At 39.3% G+C, this 21005-nt stretch overlaps 3 protein-coding genes across 3 annotated transcripts; all 3 read left to right on the forward strand.

Moving 5' to 3' along the window:
• The first annotated feature begins 157 nt into the window (after positions 1 to 157).
• LOC128878149 (tRNA-dihydrouridine(20) synthase [NAD(P)+]-like) lies at positions 158 to 2209 on the forward strand. The gene is made up of 5 exons (XM_054126091.1): positions 158 to 575; positions 645 to 1158; positions 1252 to 1497; positions 1564 to 1908; positions 2006 to 2209. Exons 1-5 carry the CDS (start codon positions 386 to 388, stop codon positions 2112 to 2114), a joined length of 1404 nt encoding a protein of 467 aa, XP_053982066.1. The 5' UTR covers positions 158 to 385; the 3' UTR covers positions 2115 to 2209.
• A 460-nt stretch (positions 2210 to 2669) lies between these two features.
• Positions 2670 to 6868, forward strand: LOC128879089 (general transcription and DNA repair factor IIH helicase subunit XPB). The gene is made up of 15 exons (XM_054127923.1): positions 2670 to 2925; positions 3093 to 3304; positions 3394 to 3504; positions 3582 to 3731; positions 3808 to 3978; positions 4059 to 4250; positions 4327 to 4424; positions 4502 to 4608; positions 4674 to 4970; positions 5039 to 5307; positions 5380 to 5544; positions 5622 to 5808; positions 5885 to 6033; positions 6112 to 6228; positions 6297 to 6868. Exons 1-15 carry the CDS (start codon positions 2892 to 2894, stop codon positions 6423 to 6425), a joined length of 2388 nt encoding a protein of 795 aa, XP_053983898.1. The 5' UTR covers positions 2670 to 2891; the 3' UTR covers positions 6426 to 6868.
• A 155-nt stretch (positions 6869 to 7023) lies between these two features.
• Positions 7024 to 16604, forward strand: LOC128879090 (ceramide glucosyltransferase). The gene has a single exon (XM_054127924.1). It carries the CDS (start codon positions 9787 to 9789, stop codon positions 10981 to 10983), a length of 1197 nt encoding a protein of 398 aa, XP_053983899.1. The 5' UTR covers positions 7024 to 9786; the 3' UTR covers positions 10984 to 16604.
• Positions 16605 to 21005: the final 4401 nt, after the last annotated feature.

The raw sequence follows: 21005 nt of genomic DNA on the forward strand, positions 1-21005 counted from the left end.
GCGTTCAAATTTGAAATTGTTCCAAGATTATACGATCATAGAATAGAAACTCGCGTTGTGTCAGACAGACAACTCGCGGATGACGAACATAATAAAGTGCCATCTGGATAAAATGATACGAAAACGACCGGACATGTGTAACAATGTGTAATGGCAGCAAATGGCACTTGTCACGGTATTATGAAAAGAGATGTGTAAATATGAAGCTGGTGAATCAACTTCCAATGTTCCGAGACATAAATATTTTTTATAATTATCATGTAAAATTAAGAGTTCGTGACAAAGAATAATTATGCGCAGTTAATTTTCTGCCGATAGGTTATATTTTTCCTGTGTTACGTTGCTCGTATTTGTAGAAAGCAAAATATAACGCAGTGACAATATAATGGACGAGGAAGTAACGATAAGTTCTAAACGAGAACGTTTGGATTACGAGAATAAGCTTATATTAGCTCCTATGGTGCGCATCGGCACGCTTCCTATGCGCCTTCTTGCGCTCGATTATGGTGCCGATATAGTATACACAGAGGAACTCATAGACTGGAAGTTGCTTCGATCGTTTCGTCGTGTAAATGGTAAGAAATTTCGTTTATGAATACTATAATATCACAAGAAGCTAAACTAGTTTTTCAACTCACTTTTAGATGTTTTGGGAACAGTCGACTACATAGACAAAACAGATGGTACCGTCACTTTTCGAACGTGTCTCAGAGAGCGAGATAAAGTGGTTTTACAAATCGGTACTTGCGACGCGACGAGAGCTCTAGAAGTTGCTAAAATGGTGGAACAAGATGTTGCTGGAATAGACCTCAATATGGGATGTCCGAAACTGTTTTCTATGCTAGGGAAAATGGGGGCTGCTCTTCTACAAAATCCAGAAACGGCGACAAACATTCTGAAAACATTAGTCGATAATTTAAGCATTCCTGTAACGTGTAAAATTCGAGTATTGCCAGATCTGGATAAAACTTTAGAACTTTGCGAGATTTTGGCATCGACTGGTATATCAGCCATAGCAGTTCACGGTCGCACCGTTAACGAAAGACCGCAGCACGCAAATCGCAACGAAGTTCTAAAAGAAATTTCCAGCAAGCTTTCGATACCAGTTATAGCAAACGGCGGCTCAAAAGAAATACAGAAATATTCTGACATTTTTAAGTAATACTATGTTCACATTCTTCAGTGATTATTAGTAATGTAATTTATATATTGCTATTTATTCAGTTTAAAAGTAATTATAGTTACTTGCAGGTTTAAAGAAGTAACAGGATGTAGCAGTGTAATGCTCGCTCGTGCAGCTCAGTGGAACTGTTCGATATTTTCTAAAGAAGGTTTATCTTCCATGGAAGATATAATAAAAGCATACGTGAAGTATGCCGTAGATTGCGACAATCCACCTTCTAATACCAAGTACTGTATACAAAATATCCTTCGCGAGCAACAGGAATCAGTTCTAGGCAAAAAGTTCCATAATTCTCAAACTCTGGAACAAATATGGTAAGAATTGTATCTTTAGAGCAATACAATTGTTTGTTCGGTATTGTAACATTTACATTGTTTTAGCGATGTATGGGAATTAAGTGATTATTGTCGTTTAAAGAGAAAGGAATTCGAAGAAAAAGGTTTGTTGGGCAGATCTCAAGTTTCTCCTATGAGAGAGGAGGATCAACCAGATGGAGAACAGCCATCTAGTAAAAGGAAGATGTCAGACGAAGAAGATGTTGTTTTAATGCATTGCGCATTCTTGAGAAATAATTATGTGACAGACCTTGAATTACCAAAAACTATATTACATAAATGGACGCAAACCCAAAGAAAAAAAATACCGCACTATGACACGCAAAAAAAAGGGAGACTCTTTCGTTCCATCGTTACCGTCGATGGAAGGAAATTTGGGTCATCTTTTTGGTAAAGAAGTAGCAATATATATGTGTAGTATTGTATACATCAAATTATACATAATATTTTAATTCAAATTTATGCTTTGTTTCTGGAATATTTTTAGGGAGAAGAATAAAAAGTGGGCAGAACAAGGTGCTGCGTTAGTTTGCCTTTCTTCTTTGAGCCTAGTCAACGAAAAGGCTCTCACTGTGAGTGGTAATATTTCTTCCTGATGTATAATTGAAAAATATGAGAGATTTATTACGACTCAATAAAGCCGAACGTACTTTCGAGTATATTTTGTATCAATAAAACGACTCTTCTGTTACGTGTTCCTGTAGTATTTATTTAACTCCTATTTATATAGATACCCATGGTTAAAAAAATTACGTAAGTTATAATTTTATTATATATATAAATACACATGAAAAGTAAATATATGTTAAATTCAATTAAAATTTCGCGCGTGTTTTATTACCAGTTGCGCCATCGGTGAGAAAACGCCCAAGTTTGTAAAGAAAATAATTCCCGCTGTTTTTATAAGATGGCACCACGAACTAAAGTAACGATAATTATTGCTGCATTAAATAACTATTCATGGAAATGATGAATTGGACATTTAAATTAATATATTGTAGTGTTATAGAGCAAAAAATCATGTTAATTATGCAAAATAGAGAATAATTAATTTGAATGTGTCACTTTCCCACCGATGGCACCACTAGTACAAAAACCCGCTAGCTGAGCGGCTCAGTGAGCGATGACTTTTCTGAATACGCTCAATTCAAATCAAATGATCTGATTGCGTGTATCAATCAGGCATCAATTGGCGAGCATGTCAATCAAAGAGATTGTATATGAATGATAGTTAATGCTAATTCAGTTGACAATGTAAACACAGTTAATATAAATTGACAAATTTGTTTTGATAATATTGAAGAGGTTTAGTAGGCTTCACTACTGATAGAGAATCATTCTGTATAACCTAATAAATAAGTTATCGATGTATAATGGGTCCTCCTAAACGTTTCAAAAAAGACAACGGTATGAAACTAATCATTTTTTCGGAAAATATTCTTATTTTTAGCAAAATTTCTTTTGTAACAACTACAACATTTTCTATGAATACAAATTTTACGATTCACCGAAAGGTTATGTTGTACAACCATCCGTAAGGATAAAATATGAGCAGCTATTGCTTACTTTTGCAGACAGAGGCAAATGGAAAAAGCGAAAAGAAGACCCTGAAGAGTATAACGACGATGACTATTTGGATGATAATGAAGCAGAAGGCATACCAGATGCAGCCAAGAATGACGTTGAAAAGCAAGATGAAACAGCACTGGAAGATGAATTTGGTGCAAAAGATTATCGTTCGCAAATGATTCTGAAGCCAGATTGTTCTTCTAGACCACTTTGGGTGGTAAGATGTTAATTCTCAATTACATCTTTTATCTTTATGTTTGATATACCAATATTTGATTATTATTTAAATAAAAATCTTTTGTTTAGGCACCGAATGGACATATTTTTCTGGAATCTTTCTCACCTGTTTATAAACACGCTCATGACTTTCTGATCGCTATCTCTGAACCTGTGTGTCGTCCAGAACATATTCACGAGGTATGATTATTTATAGAAAATATTAGATTTTGATAAAATTTATAAAGAGTGTTAATAATCTGACTTTTGCTTCACAGTATAAACTGACTGCTTATTCTTTGTATGCTGCTGTGAGTGTTGGTCTTCAGACTCATGACATTGTAGAATATTTGAAAAGACTTAGTAAGACCAGCATACCTGATGGAATTATAGAGTTTATAAAATTGTGTACATTGTCATATGGCAAGGTAGGTATTTTAATTACAAAGCACATATTTTATAACACTTTGTATTAAATATTTACATGCTTTGTTTTGATTATAGGTAAAACTGGTGTTAAAACACAATAAGTATTTCGTTGAATCTCCATATCCTGAAGTATTGCAGAAGTTATTAAAAGATCCAGTAATTCAAGAGTGTAGACTGAGAAAAAATATAGAAGATGAAAAAGAAGAAATAATTACAAATGTTCAAAGCAAAACAAAACTTCCACAGGTGATATTATTAATAATATTTTTGTATCCAACAATTCGACAACATAAACAACCGATATCATTTATTTGTTTCCCTCTCAGTTTGGAGCAAAAGCAGTGACTAATATTCCAACTACGACCACCAAACCGACTGAAACAACTAACGACCAAGTACCAGCAGAAGCAGCGGCTGTTCCCGAAGATATAACTACCTTCTACGATAAAATGGATAAAGAAGACGAAGATGAGGAGGAAGAACAAGAATTAAAAACCGTTAGTTTCGAAGTGAATCAGGTATACAATTTTTATTTTGTTTTGTCAAGTACCTGTACAATCAATTTCGAATATATATAACAAAATATTGTTACAGGAAAAAATTGAAGTTATACAAAAGAGATGTATAGAACTGGAGCATCCCTTATTAGCAGAATATGATTTCCGTAACGACACTGTAAATCCAGACATAAAGTAAGTACATTTATTGCAGTCATGCTCAATGTTAAATAAGACAGAATTTATGAAAAATAAATGTATCGTACTATTAGTATCGACTTGAAACCATCAGCCGTATTGAGACCTTATCAGGAAAAGAGTTTGAGAAAAATGTTTGGAAATGGACGTGCTAGATCTGGCGTTATAGTTTTACCTTGCGGTAAGTAATCAGTATATCGCCAACGATGCACTGAACCGAATACATTTTAATTCCCGTTCTTACAGGTGCTGGTAAAAGTTTGGTTGGAGTAACAGCTTGTTGTACAGTACGAAAGCGTGCATTAGTATTGTGTAATTCTGGAGTATCTGTGGAGCAATGGAAACAACAATTTAAGATGTGGTCAACCGCTGACGATTCGATGATATGTCGTTTTACAAGCGAAGCCAAAGATAAACCTATGGGCTGCGGAATATTAATCACTACGTATTCCATGATTACCCACACACAGAAACGTTCATGGGAAGCTGAACAAACCATGCGATGGCTTCAGGAACAAGAATGGGGAATCATGGTCTTGGATGGTAACCTATTCCTGCCATAGATCCAACTGTCGTTTTATCGAATCGATCACCATATATTGCATTTTTAGAGGTACACACGATACCTGCAAAAATGTTCAGGAGGGTTTTGACGATAGTTCAGAGTCACTGTAAATTGGGCTTAACCGCGACGTTGTTGCGAGAAGACGATAAAATCGCTGACCTCAACTTTCTGATCGGACCTAAATTGTACGAGGCTAACTGGTTAGAATTACAGAAACGTGGTTTCATCGCTAGAGTACAGTGCGCTGAAGTTTGGTGTCCTATGACGCCAGAGTTTTACAGAGAGTACCTTGGTTGTAAAATGAGTAAAAAGTTGGCAAGTACTAATTCCACATTAATTTAACGTAATCGAGTATTGAACAGCCTTAAAAGAACTGTTCACTTTTAGTTACTTTATGTGATGAATCCTAATAAATTCCGTTGCTGTCAATATTTGATACGATACCACGAAAGACGCGGGGATAAAACCATCGTTTTCTCCGATAATGTTTTCGCTTTGAAACATTACGCGATTAAAATGAATAAACCGTATATCTACGGCCCAACTAGTCAAGTAAGTATAAGTGTTCTACTAAAATGTAAATAAATACGGTTACAAAATATATCGTACCGCGATAATGTTAATTTTAGAACGAACGAATACAAATTCTGCAAAACTTCAAATTCAATACTAAAGTGAACACGATATTTGTGAGTAAAGTGGCAGATACGTCTTTCGATTTACCAGAAGCCAATGTCTTGATCCAAATTTCGTCTCATGGTGGTTCGCGACGACAGGAAGCACAACGATTAGGAAGAATTTTAAGAGCCAAAAAAGGTAAACAAATCATTTCACATTAAGTGGGATATATTTTACACTCCAAATACTGCAACGTTAAGATGTTTACCTACAGGAGCGATCGCGGAGGAGTACAATGCGTTTTTCTATACACTAGTATCGCAAGACACAATGGAAATGAATTATTCAAGGAAACGTCAACGGTTCCTTGTAAATCAAGGATACGCGTATAAAGTTATTACAAAGCTTGCTGGAATGGACGAAGTATGTATTACAAGTTTGCAATTCGACAAACATCCCATAAGAATGTTTCACAATCTATGTCTTTAACTTTTAAAATAGGAGCCCGACTTGATGTATGCATCTCGAGAGGAACAGGGTCATTTGTTGCAACAAGTTTTGTCTGCTAGTGATATGGACGCGGACGAAGAAAGGATACCCGGAGAAGGACCAAGACCGGTAAGATTTATATTACATTAACGGGACATTATTACTAAAAGTAGTTACTACTAAAATTATTATTCCAGATTATTCGAAAAGCTGGTAACATGACGTCGATGTCTGGCGCAGACGATGCAGTTTACTACGAATACAAGAAAGCCCCCGGTTCATCTACAGCGAACAAGCATCCGTTGTTTAAAAAGTTCAGGACGTAGACCTTCAATGTACATAAATATATTTCATATTTATTGTTATTTTTGTGACCGATTTAAAAACATGTTTCATTACATTTGTATACGTTTTATAAAGAACGATAATTGGTCGATCAAAATTTTAATTTCATTGACATTTATGTTGTCTTTTTTGTATTTTCATCGACAAAGTTGATTTTAAACCACGTTTTCCAAAAGCAACAAACTAACCATTTTAACCATCTATATCTAGTATCTAATACCTATCAGTTCTCGGTAAACTTGATCTGCCCGCTCGTACGATGTACATATGTAGCAGTAATATAATTTACGCAAATGTAAACCCACTTTGTTGACTCGATGCGATAACAACCCCCTGGTATGCAAGCGTCCATAGCACGCACCGCTGTATTAACTCAAGGGAGTCCTTTTTTAAGTATACATATACTACAAACTTTGGAAGACTACCTGTGTTTGCATGTACATATTTATATAATCCTAATCCAATAATACATCATCATTTTAAATTACAACTGTAAACAGCTGATAGACAGAATGATAATGTAACTTCTGGCTGCAGCGCTATTGTCTTTGTTATTTAGTAAGGAGTGTTTTTAGATACAAATTTTCGCTGCACCTTATTATTCCTGATTTTCGTAGCCAGCTGTTAGACTATGACATTTGTGACCCGAGTGTCCAATTTCCGGCTAATCTATTTGAAAAGTGTTATCGCAAGTCGAGGTTGTAGAGCCCTTGGCCTCGTTAATCTGGTAGTGCAATATTTGATTAACGCAAACATAAAGAATGCTTATCGCATTTTGGTCTCATTCGAAACTAAAGTGTTCTCTCGTTAACGATGATAATTATATTTACAAGAAAAATATCAGTTCTCAAAATATTGACCGAACTTGTAACGGGAAATAAAAAGGGTGATTAAACCATTAATTTTTACTTGTTGATTTTATTCTGTTCTAAGCGTCTGGGCGCTTAGCACATGCATGCTAGTACATTATAAATTATCATACAATGCCAAATATGAATTAATTAGCTTTCTATTATCTAGTCTAGTTAACCTTCGCTCCCGCATCTAGATGCAGTGATTATTTTTCGTTAACATCGGTCCGATTTGTTACAAATATAAGGATATCGTGAATAAAATGTTTCGAGATGTAATTTAATTTGTTTAAATACTTAAAGCTGATTCATATTATGATATTGTTAGATCCGCCATCGTTTAGCTCATGCGCATTCAAAATGGCGTCAATAGAGTGCTTAGATCGAGCGAAAATGGGTGTCGCATAGACCTTGCTATTTTTAAAAATTACTAGGTGAACTGTCAACAACCTAATCGGTATTATAAATTGAAAATAAAACTTTGATTGGTTACACGTCACCGTTTTCGACAGTAAAGAAGCAAAAGAGGCGGTAGATCGGATACATAGATCAGAATATGCACAGTCTGAAACGGAGTTCCTAATTTTTTAATTAACGTCCTAATTTCGTACGTAGAATGAGTTTTATGTATAAGGGTGTAACAGTCTTACGTTTATTCGTACTTTACATTCATTTAATTCTTGCTTTACGTTAATTTGCATTTGCTTATCTCTCTTCATTATTAGGGATGCTAATAGCCTGTTGGGGCCCACTAATATTTCTCTGTTGCAGCCATTTTGCTGGATGAATACTTTTTTTTTACATTATTTTTGAGACACCCTGTATAGCTCGAGCTATAAACGTAACTACAACCCCTAACGGGTTCTTACGGAGAACAATGGGATAAATACATTTGCCCTCGAGGATCCGTTACCTCGAAGTAATTAGTTCTAGGTTCCGAGTAATATAGATCCGTCACTGCTTAAATCGGGAGTTATATACATCGCGGCGCTAGTAACTCTGACACCGGCTCTGGTTGCTCTGGTTCCAAAGATGGTTTCGAACCTGAGAAACATTAAACTGCTTGCCAAGACCTTCGAAAATTCTCTACTTTATTAGCAATCGAAGCACGTATCCAAGACAAACCTTCTATATTACAGTATTTAATTACAGTTTTAGCTTCGATCGAGGCATGCGAGTCCATATGACGAAGCGTACGCAATCATCGAGGTCACGATAGCACCTCAGATAATTAAAAAGCCGCGCTATTCGACGACACGCCTTTCGCCGATTAGAGTATTGAACTCGTGCGAAGTGCAACGGCACCGTGCTATCCCTTTTTCATAAAAGTAGCGCATTACGCGCGCCAAACGTCAGTTGGCCGTAGCAGCCGATGACGCGTTCTACCTGAACGTAGTCGCGAATTGAATGTGCGAGCTGCCGGCTGTCACATGCAAGCCAGTTATCCCGTCGACGCGGTGCGTCGTTGGCGTGTGTGCGAAGTATGTTCGCTCGTTTATCCGCTGTTTGTTCGGCATTTCGGATCGAGTATTTCTGTTGTCGTCGCTGATCGGTTCGGTTCATTCGACGAAAGTTCGACCTTCGAATATGACATGCATTGGAACGCAACGCCAGTGCCGTAGCTGCGGCCGAAACAGAAGAAGAAAAGTCCGCGTAGGCGCATCGTCGTTGGGAAAGGAAGCAGCAGGAAGCAGTCGTCGCCGTAGCTTGACATAACCGTGTTGCATCGCGCAGGGACGAACGTATTTCCCGGAAACGTAACGAGACGAGAGGAATCGAGAAGCTACGATCAGGGAACATTGGGAGACATTGGGAGACATTGGGAGGAATCTCTGAGAGAGAGAAGGCATCGCACGGGGTGAGGCCTGGTCGAGGGAAGCAACGAGGTATACGAGGTTCGACGTCGAGAGGGGCGAAGTTCAATGCATCGGTGAAAATTGGGGAGCATCGTTCGCGACAAAAGAGGGTGCTTCGGTGTTGTATATGTCAGTGATCGGTGAATATAGACGATCCTTGTTCCTCGCGGAGGAAAGCGAAAGGTGGGAGAGAGATATAGAGAGACACTGTCCGTCGGCAGCGTTACCGGCGTTTCGAACCACTTTAAGGTCGTGGGCCACCCTCCCGACCGCGAGGGAAGCTAGCGCGTGAATGTGTTGGAAGCAGTGGCCCCGTGTTCGTTTTCGTCGTCGTCGTCGTCGTCGTTGTGATCGACGGGAAAACGGTCCGGCACCGTGGAAATCGTCGAGAACGTTACACCGATGGCCCTACGCGTCTCATCGATGCAACGGCGCGTTTCGTGATCGCGGCCACGACGGGAACGTCGATGATGCCGCGGATATCGTTTTCTCCGCGCGGACGGACGGCGGGCCTCGTGATCGTCCCTCGGATCGATAGGCACGTAAAAAAGATCGAACAATAATCGTCGAGCAGGAGTCCCCCACCACCCCCCGGAGGTTAGGCCTCCGAGATACAAAAGGATCCTCGCTCGAAGATGAACTCCATGATATATACCCTGTACGGGTTCGCGATATTTTTCATGGTATTCTGGTCGGTGATGTGGATCATTCACGTGCTGGCACTGATTGCTGGTCGATGGAAGCTTCACCGTAAAATCAGCCAAGTGCCGAGCTACGAGACCCCGTTGCCCGGCGTCTCGATCATCAAACCGCTGATGGGCGTCGATCCGAATCTGTTCAGCAACTTGGAGACGTTCTTCACCATGGAGTATCCTCGTTACGAGCTGCTTTTCTGCGTGGAGGACGACCTGGATCCCGTTGTGATATTGGTGCAACAACTGATGGGACGTTATCCGGAAGTGGACGCGAGGCTGTTCGTTGGCGGTCGTAACGTGGGCGTGAATCCGAAAATCAACAATATGCAGCCGGCGTACGAAGCGGCGAAACACGAGTTTGTGTTGATCAGTGACAGTGGTATCAAGATGAAGGAGGACACGCTATTGGACATGGTTAATCACATGACGGACAATGTGGCGTTGGTGCATCAGATGCCGTTCACTTCGGATCGCGAGGGTTTCGCCGCCGTTTACGAGAAAGTATTCTTCGGCACGGTCCAGTCGAGGATGTATCTCGCGGCCGATTTGCTGCGAATAAACTGTCACACAGGGATGTCGGCGCTACTGAGGAAGGCGCCCCTCGACGAAGTAGGCGGATTGAAAACGTTCGGCGTTTACCTGGCCGAAGACTTTTTCTACGCGAAGTCGTTGACCGACCGCGGTTGGCGCATCACGGTGTCCTCGCAGCCGGCGTTGCAGAACAGCGGTCACTGCGAGCTGCATTCCTTCCAGGCAAGGTTACGAAGGTGGGCGAAGCTCAGGGTGGCGATGCTGCCCACCATGATCGTGCTGGAGCCGTTGAGCGAGTGCTTAGTGTTAGGTGCCTGTGCTTCCTGGGCGGCCAGCGTACTATTCGAGTGGGACTCCCTTGTTTTCTATTTGGTACACATACTGTTGTGGTTCATGTTCGACTGGACGCTGTTGTGCGTTGTCCAGAACGGCCCGTTACCGTTCAACAAATTAGAGTTCGTTTGCGGATGGTTGCTCAGCGAGATCACCAGGCCCTATCTTTTCCTCCAGGCGGTTCTAGATCCTCTGATACAGTGGCGATCGCGCGTTTATAAGCTCAGGTGGGGCGGCGTCGCGGAAGAGGTTAAGGCGAAAGTCAAATACTAAGGGACGCGGACATACGTTCTCTTTTTCCGTCTCGCTTACCTTTTCACTTTCTTAGGTTTAATTAACACATTGTGGACCATACTTACCGACAACGCGTTGCTTGCGAATAAACGTTTAAGGGAAACGTGGCAATTCGACCGGGAACCTTATCGTCGACATCTTCGAGTCGGTGGCGTAACCAGCGATTATGCGAAAATTTATGGTCCGGGGGCCCTTTCACGGCAGCGTTACCCAAACTTGCTCAGCCACGGGACACTTACCTTCTTTGATACTGTTTAGTTATCGATATGGAAACTATTATCCTACTAATTAACTTCGTTATCGCTCTCATAGTTAGTATCAACTATTCATGGCCATAATTCCTTGTATATCGGGTTGTCCAGAAAGTTCGTGCCAATTTTTAAGAAACATTCAGACACGTTTGAATTTCGATACACAAGTCACGCTATTTTCTAATATTTACGCTATGTCACGATTACACTTAAAAAAAAAAATACTTCTGCCGGTTACAGTGTTACTTTCGTTTTGTTGTAGTAGCTACTTTCTAGGTTGTCCGGAAAGTTCGCGTTAATTTTTAAAACAAATTCAAAGGCACGTTTGAATTTTCATATATATTTATTGAATTATACATGTACCATTTGTATAGGTACCATTTTATTCCACAATTTTTTCCACCTTTTAAGGGATGTCCACGTGTTATTTGTTTTCAACCATTCCGATATATTCAGACCTGTACCGCCTACTAAAAATCGGCATGGACTTTCCAGACAACCCGATATATCCCATTAGCACTCGTACCCTCTATCGAGGAAATTTGTCTAAATTAAACGACACACTTACTGTCTCCAAATAGATACTTTGTTGTATACAGAGTGTTAAAAAAAAATCATTCAGTATTCACATGGTGTATAGGGCAGACTGTACCGAGTAAAAAAGCTTTAGTAAACATACGTCCAAAAGTGTGCCGTTTCTGTGATATAAACATTTTTGTTTGCTAGTATCACGATTAGAATCTTTATGCACTTGCAGTAAATTTGAATTTGCAAGAACCTACAAAGTGCAAACAAGATGCAAGAACATGAAAAAGATTGAAGGTAAAGTTCGTGTTGTAATATTTGCAGAATAAAGTAAATTCTTATTTAAGGTCAGTATTTGTAGGTACGTTCGCGAAGATTGTATATTGCATAAAGATCCGCAGTATAATCGCGATTTACTTACTACTGGGTTTTTCGATATTTACAGAAGATTTTCTTTCTGTACACGAAATTAAAAAAAATTGAAATTGCCGAAATTAAAAAAAATTGAAATTGCCGAAATTGTCGGCATTTGAATGGGAACATTCAGAACGCAATTTACGGAAGCAAGTAAGTCAATCGCGATACTAGCAAACAATAATGTTTATACCTCAGAAACGGTTCACCTTTGGACCTATGTTTACTAAAGCTTTTTTACTCGTTGTCAGTACAGGGTGCCTTATACACCATATAAATATTGAACGCTTTTTTTTTTGAACACCAAAAATTGATTCGGAAACACCAAGCCAATTATTTCATTTAGACATAGAGGGTATACTCGTGACTTTATATCGCATACAGGTATAAGTAATTCGTACAACCAGAGGCTTGCTTCTCGACTAATACTCGAACGCATTTTACTTTGAATTCAAAGTAAAAACACACTTGTACAATTTATAGTATCACGTAGTCGATAATCGTGCCCGTACGCTAAGTAAGGAAAGTTACACGCGTAAATACGAAAACAATAAAAAATTGCCATTCGCAGAAGCGAAGATAAAACTATTTTCTTAGACGCCGGTGCGATATATAATGTTTATACGAAGCCTGCCGAAACGAGGTGTTCCGCGATCTATTCGATTATTGGCCTGTGCTGGTAGGCGAATAACAAAAATAACGTTGAAAGTAACATTAACGCAGAGATGCCGTGCCTGTAATTACTATGCAAAAGTTACTTACGTTTTATTTCTCTAATTGGTAGTCGAGATTTTTGGCGTTCCTAGGGCCCATTGTTTGGGAAATGCTGTTTCAGGGAGAAAGTTAATCCCCTCTCGCGATTACTGTTACGAAAAAAATGCAGAAAAATCGCCAACGCCGTTCGTGAAACAACATTTAACGAATTATACGAAATCGGGTATGAAACGAAAGAGGTGTGTACAGTTAAAAAGAAAATAGAGTAATCGAAAATTAACCGATAATTATATTTATTTTTTTGTTACGAGTTTCGGGTCCCGCAGTTATGCCACTGCTTCGATATCTTACTCTGGGGAGGGGCGGGTGGGGGGGGGGAAGGAGGGGACGCTGTCACTGTTGCCATTTATCTTGTACTTTAACAATGGAATTTCAGTGTCGTTTAGGGGGGGGAAAAAAAAAGGAACTCGTCAATTAACGTAGACGGTCCACAATGCGTTAAGATAAGGGCAATGTGACCAGATATATAAAATTCCAGTGTTGGGGCAGCACGAACCGAAAACGTTACCTCCCTTTTCTTGAACGGGGTAATCCGAAAAGTTTCTTCCTTCCTTTTCGTTTCTTTCTATCGAACTCGTTCCACGAACATCCGGATGTTTCCGCTTACTAAAATTACTGCGAAGTTAGATAAGATTGTTACGAGGAACAGAGAGCAAAGAGAAAAAAATATTTATTGATATATATATATATAAGGCAAGAAGAATGATGATAAAAACGATTATTAAAACTTATCCGGGAGAACGATTAGTACGAGGCGGATATGCCGTATCTGAGCATATCGCACACAACTATGGAGAAATCTGGTCACGTTTGTTAACGCGTACATTTACTATACACATGCAACAGCGTCGATGTTCCTTTCCTTTTTTTTTTTTTTTTCAATATCCGATACATTAATCTATTACGCATACAGTACTTATTATACTTGCATTGCATTGCGACGAGGAAAAAATACACGCCGTATACGCACGACACACACACACACACACACACCGAATAGGAGGATGAATATATCGCGTACGTGTACACGTACACGCGCAAGCGTTTTACGTAAATACGATAATCGCATTTAAAGCGTAAGGATATGCATGTCGGCCATGATTTTCGATAAATTCACGTATTTCGCGAGAATGTTCGATTTTGTATCCGAACGACTAGAATCGATTCGCTGGTCAATTCCTGTGGAACTGTTTCGTAAGTTACGAATTATGCTTCGCGTATACTTCGAAATTTTCGGGTTCAATCTGCGTATTTGTATTTGAATCGTTACAAAGAAAAAAAGATTAACCAGAAATGAAATAATTTCGTACTTTACGAGAGGCTGGCAACCTCTGGAGTCGATTCTTGGGTTTGAATAAACCGATTCGTCTCGGAATCGAATATCCCCAATATTCATCGATTCGTGACAATACATTCACACTCGCGCTACATTTTTTCTGGACGGGTTTCTCTATCGCCTACGATAGGTTATGTTGTCGGGCGAAAAGATAGATAATTCTGACCTTTTTTTTTTTTTTCTTAACAATCCAGAAACGGGGCAGACGAGGTCTCTCGTCGCGAGTACACTCCCCCGCGAAATTATTGATGCGTTCTAATGAAACGATTCCCGCGAGTAAACACGGTTGCGAAGGAAACACGTATCGCGGTCGACTTGACACCTTGTTGATGTAGTGCCACATGGGCTCGGAATATTTGCACGCTTGTTAATTTTGTCGCTGCAATAGATATAACGGTATTGAATGTCGTGTTCGATGATTATCGTTCGTAATTTTTTTTTTTTTTACACCTTCCACGAGCGAAGCTTCGAGCAATTTGAATTCGTCGCGTGGCAACGGAGATTCTCGAAGCATCCTGAGTGTGAAGGTTACTTTTTCTGCGCGTAATAAAAGTAAATTTGAAGGAGAAAATGTGATCGTAGAACGTTAACGTCGAATAGCGATAGTATTCGTTGCTAAATAATGCGTTGTGCACCTAGATTGTTTCTGAAACAAAAGGATCGAAGGAAAGTGGAATTGAGGTACGCGATTGATAAATTAGTTAATTAATCGTGTACAGATGGCGCGCACATGTTCATCGTTTTAGAGTCTCACGTCCTATAGAGATACTATACAGGGTGTACCAAAAATGTTGGAAGTCCTTGATAGGGGTGGTTCAGGGGGTGATTTGAAACAACTTTTTCCTTAGCGAAAATGTTGTCCGAGGTTTCGTTAAGAAGATATTAAGCAAAAACCTCGACCAATCAGAGCGCGAGTATGCCGGTTGAGCGCAGGCTACGCGCTAGGGGGCCGCGCTCATACGCTACCGCGAGCGCTCTCCATCGGCATTCTCGCGCTCTGATTGGTCAGTGTTTTCCGTTAATATCTCCTCAACGAAACCTCTGACAACATTTACGCTAAGGAACAAGTTGTTTCAAATCACCTCCCGAATCACCTCTTTCAAGGTGTTACAACATTTCTGGGACACTCAGGTAGAGAACAGTGATGGGCAAAACCGTAGGCTGTGTGTTTGTCTTGTTTCCTCTTTCAAATATTTTCCAAAAAAGGAAACGAGACAAACATATTGGCAAACTTGAGATTTATTCGAAACCTACGGTTTTGCCCATCCCTACTAGGGGAGATAGTCTTTCAACCGTACCACAGATAAAAAGAGAAAGAAGACCGCGTTGCTCTATCTGTCTTCGTCCACCAGCGCATGCGAAACGAGTGCATGGTTTCTTCTGAATATTTCCTCACCGATTCTTTATTAAATTCAATTCCCTCAGCTTTCGTCTATTTCAATTCGTAATATACAGTACTAAATCAACAGCCAATGACAGTCCGACTCTTACGACGCATGCTTTGGTAGACGGAGATTTCCCTTCTCTTTCTAACGGTGGAACGTTTCCACTTACAGGCAGGTCTATGTCTACCCTGCTCTATCCTTAATATCTATGCTTCTACATCGTGCTACATCGTTCGAGAAGTGCCAGGAAGATAATAGTGCTTCGCTGAGATTCGCGACCGTGTTCCCACCGTGAAAAAAAAGTCTCGAGTGTATCTGGCAAGTTTTTCAAAATTTGTATTTTTCCAGCTAGGCTTTTAGGCTCCGTGGATCTAATTCAGTCGCATGAATACAGAGGGTCGCGAGTGTAAAAGTAAGGTTAGCTTCGAGTCGTTCTCAAAACCTTGCGCGCGTAACGATCAGATTTTGATGAAACTGGAATATGAGTCGGAATCGTAGCAGGGTGATGTAGGGTTCGTAATTATGGGTGTGATTTTACAAACATCGTTTTCTCTCGGTTCTTTTCTTCTTTTTTTTTTTTTTTTTTTGTCTTTGTTTATTCAGTATTATATTTATGTGTATCCGAGAACGTTCCTCCTGTCTAAATATGTACGCTGTTTATTAATCCCTAGAAGCCTTATCCACGGAAATGACGTTATCGCGGCAATTAATTAATCAATCGTTTACAGTGAGTGATTCACGCGCGAGTTATTCAATTTCTATTCCTTTAACACTGATTAGTTCGAAATTTTTCAATCCGTAACTCCCGTTGGAATTTATATATTTTGTCACGTCAGTCGAGAGGTGTAGGACGTTTAATGAAAATTTATAATCTGGCTCTCATTGGCTTCTGGGGAGGGGGGGTGGTTGTTGTTATACATTAATTAACGATCTCGAGATACGTTATAATCGATCGAAAATATTCGTCTACACAGAGATGAATATAATTCTTGTTTATTAATTAAGCAACCATTCGTGCGTTAGTTGATAAATAAAAACACAAATTTTTAAATGTGAAACGAAACATTTCGCAACGAACAAATGGAAATTGAATTGCTCGATCGAACGTGTCGCCGTGCGGTTTGGTTTTATTCGTTGTCTATCGTTCGAATGAAATTTTGCTCATCTCTGCGTCTGCCTATTTAAATAATTCATAATAAATAAATAATTGCGTCGACATAAGAGGGTATTCTACTCCGAAACACTAACGAAAAGTGTTTCCTTGTGATTTTCTTGTTCTTTCTTTTTTTTTTATTATTTAAACATTGTGATGATTAATAGCTTTCTCAAGTTTTGCATATTTATTTATACATATTCCGAGGATACGCGTACTCGTCTGCGTAAACGAATCATTAACCCATTTCGTTCCCGTTATTTATGAGATTATTAGACTAACGCTAATGTTTTTACGTAGTTCGCACGTAGTGTCGAGTGTGTTCGTTAATTTTTGTTTTTATAGCTTTTATTTTTTGTTTTTTTTTTTTTGTTTTTTAGTTTTGTTATAGTTCTAACCAGTTAACCAGAAAATAATAAAATCAAAAATTTGGGAGGAAATGGGTTGATCGATCGAAGGAATATAGCGGTCGAAATGCCTCGACGAAAAGAAACACGTGCTCTCCTGGCGTCCCTGACTCTTTCTTTTTTTTTTTAAGCTTTATTTAATCCGAAACGATAAAAATGTGACGCAGTTTCGTGTTAGGTGTAAGTGTGGTTATGGTCGGGACCATGAAGACAAATTTATTAAAAATTATTGAAACTAATCACATCTTGCGGAAAAGTAGCGATACCTTGCAGGAGAAAATGAGACATTTTTCTTAATAAAAGTAGAACAATTTTTGGTACGATGTTGATTGTGGTCCCGACCATTAAGATGCACTCACTCTATGAGCGTCTATTATACTGTGCCCAATTTCGCGAAGATTGGTCGATCGGTGAAGTTTTAGGGACGTCAGCTTGGTAAATGTAGTTTCGAGAGAGAAAAAAGGGGGCGCTAAAGTTGGATCTAACCTAACTTAACCGCGTCACCGAACGGTTTTATCCGCACAAGCAATTGTATATACTGTAATAAAGTTTTCTACGAAAATCCATGGATTAGTTTAATCGTATCACGTCCTTTACTAATTGCCAATAATTTTCTTTTCGATCTATCTGTCGTTGATACCTTATCAAAATCACACCGAAATAGGCAGCTTGTATTCTGAGATAAGGCTAATTTAAAATATCTCCGTTCGATGATGTTTCGTTCGCGTGATACAGCGAGTGCAGAAAGTGTTCGTACACCGATCAATTTCCAAAAAGAAACTACGTAAAATTGTAATTTATTCACTTATTTTTTATAAGCAGTGACATTCTACATATTCTTGGAAATCTCTAGAATAGACAGATTACAAAAAAAAAAGTCTGTCTTAGAGACTTCCGAGAATATGTAAAATATCATCGACTATAAAAAGAAAAGTTAAGAAACTACAATTTCACACAAAAGTTTTTTTGGAAAATCGATAGGTGTACGAATACGTTCTACACCCACTGTATAAAAACCGACTAACTGTCTGCGGCTAATATTACAGTTACGCTTATTCTACATATACATAGATCTATCGCTCTACCAAATTTCATTACAATCGGTGAATATCACTTCCGAGCCAATCACTCGTGGGCTTCAGTAGAGGTAAATACGGTACCACAGTTTCCCTTGTCTTTTAGACAAACCTACGACCCTCCGCCCTGTTTAGAGTATCTCCATGGAAATATTTCATCGTTGTCGCGTTCCTCTAGAGTCTCTACTTCCTCCGCTGTGTGTCGTCACAGTCGCGAATTATCGTGCGTTTCGAACAAAACCGTCCTATTCTTTGTTTTCCATCGCTGGAAGTACGAGGACGAATTATCGTGTCCTCTAACTATCGTTAATTGCACCGTGTTTTCGCTCGAGTGTTGTTCATATTTTTAACGACCTTCCTTTGTACTCCGAAGTGTGTTCCCATCGCTTTAAACGATTGCTTTACGCCGCGTGATTGGAAATCTAGCAGCGGAATAATCGTGTCGAGAGATTCGCCGACATCGCGGCGACTTTTTTTTTTTTCTCCCTGCGTTCCTCTTGCACGCAACGGCGAAATCGGTCGCGTTATCGTCGGAGGACAGAGGGAAAGATCGGAAAATAACAGCGGCGCGAAACAGGTTGACCAACTTTCGATGTCACGCGTCACGGTTTCGATTATTTACTTAGCAGTAGTCGCTGCGCGGCGATAAATTGGCGTCGTTAGGCGTAGACATTAATTCTGTGCCTTTCTGTCAGAGATGGGTAATTATCGTCGGGAAAATATTTTAAACGCTATTCGAAATAATAGATTCTTCGGAATTCGAATAAAATGGTATTTCAAATGGGATATCAAATTTCAGCGAATGAAATATTTGATTTTGATAATCTGTCGCTAAGGCGTGAAAATAAATATATATATATTTTTTTTTATATTATTTATTTATAATGGTCGCACGAACAGCAAGGTCATTAGCGACCACGGTACGACACGTAGCTACAAATTAATTACAAATTTATCGCACGTATGCAATAGTTAAATTTTGTTATATGAGTCTGCACTTTTTAAAAATGACACAATCGCGGTGATATTTGTAGGACTGTTAAGGCGGTCGAAAATAAATATTTTATTTCGATAATCTAACACGTAAAATAAAATATGTCTCGACTTCTAAATGCCGTCACTTGTGCTTCACTTTTAAACTTTTATATACTTATGCATTTTGTACATCTCTTGTATTTTGTATATTGAATTTTTGTACATTTACACTTGTCGTAACTGCATAAATATCCGCGGTCTAGTTCCGAATCGTTATTATTGTCACGAATCGACATGTAAAAACGAAAGCTTTATAAATTTTGATACTGCAACGCGCCGATTTCTTTGTTAGGTATCGCATGGAACCATTGAAAGTCTACCAGACCCTTCAATTTTTCTATTGTCGCGAACTCGCCGATAGAGTAGGTCTGCTCACGATTTCGAATACATACTCCCGAATATATTCTCTAACGGAGGCTATTTCGTCGATTGCTTTCTGCCTTCCTCTCGTCGTCAGAAAAATAAAGGTACTCCAGTGAAAATTGAAACCCGAACAGGGTCCTCGTTCTCTAGCTCCTAGAATTTCCAAATTGTCGACAACCTACTTTGCATCGTTAAAAAAAAAAAAAAAAAAAAAATAGAGAGAAAAATTCACCACCGACAATAGATGTTATGTCATTACTATGAGAGAAGGCCTAGCACGTCCTCGTTTTATTTCCAAGGTCCTGACGTTGTTATGACAGTGTTTTTAATTGCTCTCTCGAGTTGCACTAGCCAACTTAATTACACCTCATTTTTTATGCTCGCCATCAAATAATTACGTAAGATCCTCATAAGCAGACTCACTTGGCACACCACCGGTACTTCAATCTTCGGTTAGTTGGCGTTAAAGCGGATAAGGCAACGTCGATATCAGCTTTCCGTTAATAACAATCACTTGTCCGAGTAATCTGGGATCAATCGATATAATAACGTCCATTATCGTCCGATTAATTCTTTGTACGCCACCAGGCTCTCTCGACTATTTATACGATCGACTGTTTGTCTTCGAGAGAAAAGAAACAAACAAAAAAAAAAAAAATGTAGCGGCTACCGTATTTAAGTCGATCGAAACAAGTTACGTCAGTGGTTTCTTTCTTTACTTTACACGCGTTCGCGGTGCATTCGAGCTAGGAAGGCACTGGACGGTGCGTTGACACATGCACAGTGAGTCACTCGATAGGTGTACACGTGCTCGTGCATCAGATGTTACGCGTTCCACTGGTTGGTTTGTACGATCGCGTTAGAGCACTCTCGGGTTAGCGCTTCGGAGACGCGGGTCGACGAATGTCCATATTGACACGCTGACTGCCAGACGAATATTCTTGCAAGTTTCTGCTAAAATGAAATATTCTTTAAACTATCGGAGACTGCATAATCAAACATTTATCGTCGTATTTATTCTTCTAATTTCATCAAAATTCATGAATTTCGTTTACATTCATTTCTCTTGATGCTCGACATTCGGAATTAATTTCGTTAGTTCTTCGGTGGAAAGCACCGTCACAAGGACATTTTTTTGTTCCTTGGGAGACACTCTAAAAGATCCTGGACGAATTTTTCATTCCCAGGCGATGCCAAAAATGGCCATTTCTTAACACTTTATCTACCGGGATGTTCAGAAGCAGAATTTAATTAAAAAAAGAATTTACTACAGTAGCGTACG

The sequence above is a fragment of the Hylaeus volcanicus genome, chromosome 6 (genome assembly GCF_026283585.1).
Source record: "Hylaeus volcanicus isolate JK05 chromosome 6, UHH_iyHylVolc1.0_haploid, whole genome shotgun sequence".
NCBI classification, from domain to species: domain Eukaryota; kingdom Metazoa; phylum Arthropoda; class Insecta; order Hymenoptera; family Colletidae; genus Hylaeus; species Hylaeus volcanicus.

Coding starts and splice junctions, on each gene's coding strand:
- LOC128879090 (XM_054127924.1), top strand. CDS start 9,787: ATGAACTCCATGATATATACCCTGTACGGGTTCGCGATATTTTTCATG.
- LOC128879089 (XM_054127923.1), top strand. CDS start 2,892: ATGGGTCCTCCTAAACGTTTCAAAAAAGACAACG. Junction 4,425..4,501: donor ACTGTAAATCCAGACATAAA/GTAAGTACATTT, acceptor TCGTACTATTAG/TATCGACTTGAAACCATCAG. Junction 6,229..6,296: donor CCGGAGAAGGACCAAGACCG/GTAAGATTTATA, acceptor TTATTATTCCAG/ATTATTCGAAAAGCTGGTAA.
- LOC128878149 (XM_054126091.1), top strand. CDS start 386: ATGGACGAGGAAGTAACGATAAGTTCTAAACGAGAACGTTTGGATTAC. Junction 1,159..1,251: donor AAATATTCTGACATTTTTAA/GTAATACTATGT, acceptor AGTTACTTGCAG/GTTTAAAGAAGTAACAGGAT. Junction 1,498..1,563: donor CAAACTCTGGAACAAATATG/GTAAGAATTGTA, acceptor ACATTGTTTTAG/CGATGTATGGGAATTAAGTG.